At 37.3% G+C, this 10835-nt stretch overlaps 1 protein-coding gene and 1 pseudogene across 1 annotated transcript in view; both read left to right on the top strand.

The window, feature by feature from the left end:
* LOC118338475 (GTPase IMAP family member 7-like) overlaps positions 1-3155 on the top strand; it is a 5449-nt gene extending 2294 nt beyond the window's left edge. Inside the window, exon 2 of the mRNA XM_035675774.1 lies at positions 2438-3155. Coding sequence (XP_035531667.1) covers positions 2438-3048 — 611 coding nt within the window. The 3' untranslated portion in view covers positions 3049-3155. The remainder of the gene's footprint in view (positions 1-2437) is intronic.
* Positions 3156-6801: 3646 nt separating this feature from the next.
* On the top strand, positions 6802-8832 carry LOC118338476 (annotated as a pseudogene).
* Positions 8833-10835: the final 2003 nt, after the last annotated feature.

Below are 10835 nucleotides of genomic sequence, written 5' to 3' on the forward strand. Positions count from 1 at the left end.
AGTTATATTGGTGATGCATGAGGTAGCATGTTACTGCTGTAGCAGGTTGAGTTGGAGCCACCTTTAACTGTGTTGTATACTGGTCTTTAACAGTGCACAATATTTTCCTATGAAATGTAACAGTAGAAGTAATTTGCAAGAACTTGAAACACTTATCTGAAGGTCAAGTATCTCAAATTTGTACTTTAATACTTAAGGAAATGGACTTTCACTCTTACATTTCACCATTGTATCAATTTCTTAACACTAAAACATGCTGTACATGATTCTGCCTCACACTTCTAAGATTCACTTATTACTATGACTATGACTGACATACTGGATGAATTTCCATGAAATCTGGTACAATTCCTCAGGAATTCTGGTAATGATTCCTTTAATTTTCATCTGGCGCCATCATCAGGTGTAAATATTATCTGTCCAATACTTTGGTTCATCAACAAATGGCATTCCCATCAGCCTCAGCTATGCAATGAAACATTTTAAATGTGTAAATAAAACAAACAATTAAACCAACAAGACAGGTGAAAATCATCACTTTGTTTGTATTTAGCTTTAATTACCATTTTTTTTATAGCAACACATTAAACTTAGATGGCAACATTACACCTGCTACAAATCAGCATGTCAGCATTGTCACTATGAACATGTTGAAGGTGGGATCACTCATTTTAGAGAAGAGTCATTATTGTCTACTATAGTGCTGAGTTCAAAGAGGATCGTCCCACTGGGAAAAACTGGATCTGGGAAAAGCAGTCGGGCACCATAACACCATATTTGGAGAGACATTTTTCACCATATCTGTCAATGGAAGAAGCATCACTTTGATCGACACTCCTGGTTTCTTTGGGACAGAAAGGTCTGATGAGTCATGCTTTTCCTATTGTGCTTACAGAGCATGAGCAGGCTGTCATCACTAAAATACTCCTCTAATATTTCTACATTGTTGATCATAAATAAGAGAGCTGTAGTAATAAATTTGGAAATAATGCTATTTGACCAACCAAGTTTTAGCTGCAGTGCTACTTGTTCAATGGTAATTATTTTCATAAGGCTATTAAGCTGCATACCAGATCCATACGTGCATTTGATGAAAAGAAGTCCAACATTATTCTGTCTTCAATTAATCATTGAAGCATTAACATGTGGTGGAATATTTCTGTTCAATCGTGGTTATACCATGTAGTGAGACGTGCAAAATAGTTGTACATGAAAACACCTACGGTATGCTTCTTTTTGTACTTTGTTCATTGTGCAACAATTCAGGGAGTGGAGCTGGCACCAAACTCAAAGAAGATAAAGGGAACATACACACACACACACACACACACACACACACACTGGTAGTCCTGTCATTGTAACTCATTACTGCCACACAGTTACTTCACTTTTGACAACATGGACGGTAAGTTAATTTTTTTCCATCGTTTCTGCCAGGAATGAACACGGCACATTAAGATGCACGATGCAAGAAATTGAGATAGCTCTTTTGTTGAAAATATGTTTTAGGCTTTATGCTTAGATGCTGCTATACATTTTGGTAACACTTTATAAAAGTTTGGTATTGGCAATAATCAACTATTACTATTAAATACTAATACAATATTGACTGATTCCTACTGGTACTTAAATCTAGGTACTGTGGAATATAATACACAGATGCACAGAGAGTGGACACAGATGCAGACACAGGGAAGTGAATAGTTTAGTAAGATTGATAGATAGATGAAGGAGATTGAGCTCAGGCGGTGTGTGCGAAGATTGGCTAGACTAGTTTTTTTGAGTGTCCTTTCTGTATTTCTTTGGGGGTACTTGAACTGTGAGTTGAGGAACTGATTGTAGACAGGTGTAGAGATGAGCCAGGTGCCAGGAGAGGATGAGACTGCGAGGAGGAATAGTGAAAACAGAGGAAATGCAAGGTGGAGTCACGGCATGGACACTTTAGAGGAAATATTACCTATTGTTAATACCTATGCGGTGAAGTGAAATAGCTGCTCTCTTCAATAACAGCTGGGCTATATGTATATTTTTATGCATGAAAACAACCAAAAGTATAATTGATGGACATAATACATAATTCTCTTTCAGTGTCAAACAACTGGAGAATCGGTCCATTTCAATAGGGAAAGGGACTGGAAGCTGGGAAAAAAAGGAAGCCTTTTGGTAACCATATATGGAAAAAAAAGAAATGCTTCAAAGAAGCGGCAAACAACTTCTCAAAGTTCTGAACAACAGACTGTAAAGCAGAACTGAAATCTTGGTTTCAATGGGGAAGAAGCATCACACTGAATCCGACACTTTTTTCCTGGTTCTGGACCACAGACAAAAGAATCTTTGAAGAAGGAGTTGAAAGAGTGAGATAGTTTTTGAGGGTGGTAATTCATAGAGTTGTTGCTCCGGGGCCTTCATTGCTTTTTTTCTTCATTGTGCTTAAAAGTGGAGAAATTTCACGAAGGCAGAGAGCATGAGCAGGCTGTCATCAACAAAATACACGAATACTTTTCTGAAGAGGTTTTTAGATATACAGTAGTCCTCTTCACACATGGTGACCAACTCGAAGAAGGAAAGAAAATTGAGGAATTGGTCCACCAGCATAAGTTCCTGAGTGATCTGGTGGAGAAGTGTGGCAGCCGGTGCCACGTCATTGATAATAAATACTGGAACAAAAACCCAAATGATGAATACAGGAGCAACCAGTTCCAGGTGGAGGAGCTACTGAAGTCCATAGACAAGATGACTGAGGCAAACAAAGGAAGCTGCTACACCAATGAGATGCTACAAAAAGTGGAGAATGAAATACAACAAGAGGGGAAGCGCATTAGACTGTCATCAGTAAACATGTCAGATAGAGCAATCAGAGAGAAGGCTAGGGACAGCATATTTACGGAGATTTTAAACCAAATGGCAGGTTTTGCCACCACTGCATTGTTAAGAGCTTTGTTTGGTGCGGGAAAGGTTACACAAGCTGTAGCTTCACCAGTTACATGGTCACTTGGTGCGCTGTTATCATATATAGGAGGATTTTTTCAAACTAAGAGAGCACAGTGAGCAGCAAAGGACAAACATACACAGTGTGTCTCAGATTATGTGATGGACTTACCACCACAGCCAACTTTAAAACACATTCAAAACCTATAATGAGTCATGAATTTTGAACAAAGTGCTGATAATTTATCTTATCTAATTTATCTCTAAAAAGTCAAATCCCACTGTAAATTTCATGGAAGTCTTGTTCTAAACTATCTTTAATCATTGAGCTAAACATGTTTAAACATGCTTTTTCCTTTCTTTAGATAGACAAGAAGGGGGTACAGAGAGAGGGGGTCATATTGTAAAACTGGCAAACTTAGGAAGCACCTACACTTCAAAAATGGAAATATTACTTTGTGGCATGTCTCGCTACTAACAAGGGTTCTCTCAGCACACAGAGCACAACAGAGATGAATTAACAAGACATCTTTATTGCTGTTGTCAGCTGCACACACTATTAACACAACGTAGCCCACTTCAAAAGTCCATGAAGGTTTCCTCGGCTTGTCTCTTCTGTTGTGTGTCAGCCACCAGGTCCAGCACACTACTGCCTTAAGAGAGGTGAGAGTGACTGAGAGTGTGAGAAGTGAGTGTTAGTACCACCTGAGATTATCAACTCACCTGGCCCTGCTCTCACAAACCTTCCCCACACCTCTCTCCTGTGCAAACCACACTCACCTCCACATACTTGATTATTGAAAGCACAATATCGTCAAAAAGACAAAGAGAAACAATTTCACAAGATATACAGCTCTATTATAATGAACCCTGTAGAATTAGTGGAGTCACAAAATCATCCAGCATCCATAAATTATAAAGGAACACTGTCTCTTTACAATCGGTTAATCATTGAAGCATTAACATGTGGTGGAATATTCCGTTCAATCATGGTTCAGATGTGCAAAATGGATGTACATGAAAACACCTACGGTATGCTTCTTTTTGTACTTTGTTCATTGTGCAACAATTCAGGGAGTGGAGCTGGCACCAAACTCAAAGAAGATAAAGGGAACATTCACATACACGCAAACATTCACATACACACACACACACACACACTGGTAGTCCTGTCCTTGATTCATTGTTGCTCCACAGTAACTTCACTTTTGACAAGATGGACGGTAAGTTAATTTATTTTTCGATAATTACTGGCAGGAACAACACGGCACATTAAGATGCAAGATGTAGAAACTGAAATAATAGCTGTTATTTGGTACATATTTTTAACAGTGTGCAGGTGCTGTACTTGTACTGTACTGTACTTACGGTACTGCTTTATAATAAGCTTGGTATTTACTGTGTAATATTGTTGTATAAATCAGGTACTAAGAAAATATTTACTGGTTCCTAACTGGTACTTAAATGTGAGTACAGTGAAATATACTAAGATGAGGTAACAAAGGAGTAACAATGGGACATTTAAGAGGAAAGGAGAAATCATTTTTGAAAATACTCTGGTGTACAGTAGCTAATGGGAAAGAAACATACAGACGCTCCATTCAGCACGTGTATCCTCTCTTTCCAATTAACAAAGATCAGATCAGATGACTGAATTGCAAAAGAAACAGATTTTCTAGGCATGAACAGCTTCAAAGACCTGAGCTCAGCAATTTTAGAGGCGTTGCAAACAGAGATTAAATATTTAAAAGATCAAGATTCAATGTGATGAAATTTAAATATAATGAACTGAGAAATACCATATGGATACATGACTTAATGGCCTCGCTTTAAATCTTTCAACATTTAGCGATACTAAGCGATGCTGTGGGTTCCCACTCTTTTTAAGAAATCATTTGCCAGGACTTTTCCAGGAAATTTCCCAGAGATTTTTCTTTACAAAAGAAGGATAGCACTTGCTCACAACTGGTGGTCAACCATAGGGGGTCAGCATTTCTGGGACACTTGGCACTTGAAATTTTTCTGATAAACTGACTACAGTTTTACTCAAACTGTAACATTAATTTGGCCACAAAAATAACAATTCAAATCAAAGAGAATGTATTTTATTTTCAGAGAAAATTCCTCTTCTCACGTATAAGCCTATGAAAAGAAGCAGTATAAAGTGACAGTGTTGCACATACAATTGATTAGCAGCACTGTCTATTTTATCAGTATTATTTTTACTTGATTTAGAAATAAAGATGGCATTGTTTACATGATACACGTTTTGTTCAACTCACTGCACTAAAAGCATCTCTTATACCCACATTTATTTTAAATCTGTGCTGCTGAAGAAAAGTTATTGATTTCTATTTTCCTCTGTTCTGTTCACTATGCTTTTCCAAACTTGTTTTTTTGGAACACAGAACAAGTTACACTGAAGTTACAACTTCTTCCTGTTTCTTGGCCAAAGATCAAAATTCAACACCACACCTCTGAATGATGACTTCGGTTTTAAATGTTTCGGTAATAGTCGGTAAAATTGTGAAATCGTATTAGATTTACTTTTCACTTGTTTTTAGAAACAAACAAAATAGGACGTGACCATGAGAAGTGAATGATCATGTGACCCTTTACCATCACCTGCAAATTCCTGTACTTAAAAAGGCATGACTACCATTTTTACCTCCATGCTATGATGAAGGCCATGAGGCCGAAATGTTAGCATGTTTTTCTGACATAGCCAAAATAAATTGGTGTAAATGAGATTATGCCTTTTATGCCTTTGGGTGTGTGTGAAACATAATACTTTTAATAATGCTGAGGACAAATGTATCAAGAAATCATGTAACAGACACAAAAAGGCAAAACTAGCCTGGTTAATATAACAAATCTAGACTTAAGAAAAGAGAGGGCATTCAAATCTGGCCTTGATGGAGCATGCGGTGGCTCACCTGGTGGTGTGCTCCTCCCATGTCGGCTGGGTCCTGGCGCAGCGGCCGGGTCCACCTTTGCTCTATGTAGTCTCTGAGGGGAAAAGATTTAACAGAATGGAAAATGGGATGATCAGGAGTTTTGTTACCTTGTCAGTGGGTCATCAACTCGTATCGGATTACAGTCACAGGAAGTGACCAGGTGAGAGGTGACAAGAAGTGACCCGTCACAATAGAAGTCCAGTTAATTCATACCAAGTGAACAATATCATATTAAAAGGTCCCTGTTCCCCCAACATTGTTTCATTTTATTGCAGTCAATTTAGTTTGTTTTATATATGTTGTTATATGTCTCTAGTGGTGTAAATATTTAAAAAAAAGCGTTGCATGGTTGACTCCATCCCAGCCTACCAAACGAAAATTTTACGCATGTTTGTTTGTGTTCATCCAGTTGAACCTGACAGAGCTGAGGACGTTCTCCGACTGGAAGGTTCCCAAAATGAGCAAGGTAATATTTTACAGTGACGTCTTGTAATGTTTCTCAAGATTAATGGCTGGCTACCACGATGCCAAAAAGCTGGCAATATGTCTGTCCTAACCACTGGCAATGGAGTGGGACCAGGGCACTGTCAGGGAACACCAGAGCGATTCAAGCTGTTAGGGTCACATAATTGTTTCCTTTTATGTTATGAATTTGAATTTGCCATACAATACCATGTTATACACACACACACACACACACACACAACACACACCACTATATATATATATATATATAATATCAGATAGTAGGATGTCAATGTTGCAGGTAATAATATCAACAACAGAAAATCAAAATCAATTATATTGGAAAAAGGTAATATGGAAGACAGAATGTAAAACAAAATACAAATTAGGGCAAATATCCAAGGGTATTGGGGGGTATAGATACTGTATAACTGGGTGCAGCTGTTCTTAAATGGGTCTCTTTTTACGTATTGGAACCATTCTTCCCTCTACCCTATTAAAAGAACATTCAGCTATGCTCCTACAGTAATAACTGCTTTACCGGTTTCATTGTGAATTTTTGATAAGGATATATTGAAATTGATTTTACAATAATGTTCTAAAACATTTACACACCACATATATAGATATAAAGGACTAACTATTATTGATAGACATCTATTCTGTCTCTTCTCAAATTGTTTCAGAAAAAAAAGGAATCATCATCTCTGGACCTGCGGCTGGCAAAAGCAGCCTGGGTAACACCATATTTCGGGAGAGAAGCGTTTTAAGATTGGACATAATTTCAACCTCTGAAACAAGACAATGTCAAGTAGAAACCAAATTTGTCAATGAAAGAAGCATCACTTTAAATCGACACTCCTGGTTTCTTTGACAGACAGATCTGAGGAGGGGAGCTGAAGCCTGAGATAGTGAGGTGTATCACAGAGTGTGGCTCCTGGGCCTCATGCTTTTCCTCATTGTGGTTAAAGTGGAGAAATTCACAGAGCCAGGAACAGGCTGTCATCACCAAAATGTGCCAATACTTTTCTGAAGAAGGTCTTTCAAATATGCCAGATAGTTGTCTTCACTCATGGTGACCAGCCTCCCTGAAGCGACAACAAATTGAGAAATTTGTCTTCCAGAATGAGTTCATGAGTTATCTGGTGGAGAAGTGTGGCAAGCCGGCTGCCATGTCATTGATAATAAATACTGGAACCAAAACCACAAAGGATGAATACAGGAACAACCAGTTTCCAGGTGGAGGAGCTACTTAAGTCCATAGACAAGATAATTGAGGCAAACAAAGGAAATTGCTACACCAATGACATGCTACAAACAGTAGAGCAAGAAATACAACAAGAGGCAGAGGTCATTAGACAGTCATCAGAAAACTTGTCAGAGAAAGAGATCAGAGAGCAGGCCAGGTTTATCATATTACAGAAGCTTTTGAGCAGACTGGCAGATTTTGCAAGAGTTGCACTGTTTAACACTTATTCAATAATATCTGCTGCAGTGGGTGTGCTGATAGAAAGTGTTACAGGACATAATGCAGTTGAGGTAGCAGAAACACCACAGGAAGCAGCAGAGGCTGAACAGAATAAATCAGATCTGGGACAGACTGTGGTTGATGGTTTTGTTTTATTCTAAAATCACTACCAAAGTTAAAAGAGTGTTCAAGGTCCAGTGTGTAACATTTGGGAGGATCTATTGGTATAGGAACATTCATAGGAACACTATGAGTCATGCTGTTGCTGATGCCGATGCTTCCATGGAGTTTTCCATGTTGAATCGTCATGTTTCTACAGTAGCCCAAAATGGACAAACAAAACACTGGCTATAGATACAGACTGCTATGTTGTTCGCCAGTTTTACAGCTACTGTAGTTTCTCCTACACGCCCATTCTCATTCCCAGGTTGTCAAATTCAGACACAAGTGATGTTCAGTTTGTTGCAATTTGCAACTTCACCACTAGGTACCACTAAATCCTACATACTGGTCCATTAAAAGCTATAATAAGCTGAGACTCTTGAAGAAAGGGAAGGAAATTATCTTTAAAACGTCATATTTCCCTGTAGATCAAACAAAAATCTTGTTATAAATAATCATTAACCATTGAGATTTTTATGTTTACTCATATATAAATATATATTAGGTTGTACTTCTTGTCAGAGAACTTATTCCTGTGTCACACGCTAACCTAAGAGTCAGTTTGATTTGTTTCCCAATGTAACCACAAACCACAAAGATAAAACATGTTCAACAGTATCCAAAGATAAGATTTTAAAGATTGAAATCAAACCAGTGTACACTGCTTGCTGTATCTCTTCTCTTAAAACATTGATCACTGTTCTCTGTTGCAAAAGTTAACCAGAAACTATCACTTAATGTATACAAACATTGTATCTACAGTATGTTGATGCTGGAAATGTTCAAATCTTTGTGTTAGACAGGCTTCTGGTGCTCCTGCACTGTATCTGTATCATTAACTATGAACTGTTAATAAAGTGAAATGTGTTGTTATTTGTGTAGATCAATTCCAGAAGTGCATTAGAATAATTAAAACAATGTTATAACGGAGGTGGCAAAACATGTTTATCAGCCATGCTAGCTGCTCTGTGAGCGCCTAGGCACAGCTAATGTCAGCATGCTTAAATCCTCACAATGACAATGCTAACATTTGATAATTAGCATAAAGTACAGTAAAGGCTGGTAGGTATTTGGTCATAAAAGAAAGTATTGGACAAATTTTAACTTTTATGGGATTAATTTAGGCTAACATATTCTTCATGACACAGCCAGATGAGATTAAGTCATTCACCAGTACAACATTAGATGACATAGATCTGATGTTTAAGAATCCACATTGAATTTTATTTTGTCATTATAGAGGTGGTTTTAATTTTTATTAGGTTTTTATGTTTAACTCTTCTGTTTTACGTTCTCTTTAAATAATTGAATTGAAGAATTGAACAGAGACAGTACAAATGTTGTTTTGGGTGGGTAACTGCTCTGATGGAAGCGTGTAGGTCTGCAGCTCTACCTCCTGGTCTGGGTGGTCAGTGTTTATGTTCACAAATAAACTAAAACATCCAGTATGGCATGAATGCTATCTCTCCTAATCAGGCCAGGTTTTTGTGTGCTCTATCTTTTTCACACACAATATGTTCATTGCATTCATGCCAAGTAGCTTGAATGAATGAGAAGACCCTAAATGTATTTCCCTTTTTACATATCAGTAATATCTTATTATTTGTGAGGGCTTTACTGCATTATCAGAATGATGAATAGAGTTCTATTATTGTTGTAAATTAATATGTATATAGATGGACAATTAGAAGGAAATATGAAACATATGGGCCTGTAGCCTCAGAAACTGATAGGGATCATGGAAACTAAAGACATCGCAACGAAGATCCCCAGCAGTTGCGTGGATGCTGCCAATTAAAATCAAATAACAAAATCCTTTCAATGTTTTCTCTCACACACACACAAACAAAACACTCCACCCTAAAAAGGTATGAACTGCTGCGACTGCCATCTTCCCTCTTCAACAAAATAAAAGACTCAAATAAAGAAACCTTTAACAAGAAACATAGTGCTAAAGTAAAGTGTGTTTTTTATACAGTATAAATGTAAAACTCTCTCATAAGACTGAGTATTTAATCACATTTAGTGGTGGGAAAATAAGGTACTTTGAAGGCAGTGAATTTACAACAACAATTTACAAGCCAATAGTTTGTTTCCTTGTTCAGTTGATTCACAGCAGTTGTATGCTGCCATTTAAGATTTCAGAAAATGTTTTCTTTTATTCATCTTTAGGTGGAAGTGATTCAAATGTATGAATGAAAGGTAGCATAGCCTACTTTTAAAGATATTCTCAAGGCTACCATTTCTATTTTAGGCTCTCAGTCCTTCAGCATGGTCGCCTATAAGGGCTAAAAACAATTCCCAACTATCACAGTAATCTGAATTTTCAATAACTACTACTATTTTAAGTACATTTGAACATAGAACAAGTTTTACAACAAAACTTTAGGGTGTTTTATTTTGTCCACCACATTTAGGGTTTAATTTTTATTACCTTGCCTTTGGACATATCATTTTACAAAATTCAGTAAAATATATATTTCTATATGAGCCAGAAAAACAGGAATTTGATTTGACTGATTTGATTTGATTGAAGTTGTGTTATTTTCATGTGTGATATTTTTTACTTAGACTCTTTGTATAATCAAGGCCCATATATTGAACTCATATGTAAGTCATTGCATTGTTCAGGTAAGGGCCAATCAACAAGTCAAACTGGTAGAACATCAAAGTACAGTTAAACCACAGGAAGAGAACAGGAGGTAAAACCATCAACAAGCACACAGCAGTCGAGGTGACTACAGCGATTAATTTTTTGACAACATGAACGGTGAGTTGAGTTTGCTACATATCAGTGCAGTAGTGAATCAGAATCAGAATCAGAATCAGAAATACTTTAATAATCCCCGTTGGGA

Source organism: Morone saxatilis, unplaced genomic scaffold, assembly GCF_004916995.1.
Source record: "Morone saxatilis isolate NCDOM2014 unplaced genomic scaffold, NCSU_SB_2.0 Contig4, whole genome shotgun sequence".
NCBI classification, from domain to species: Eukaryota; Metazoa; Chordata; class Actinopteri; family Moronidae; genus Morone; species Morone saxatilis.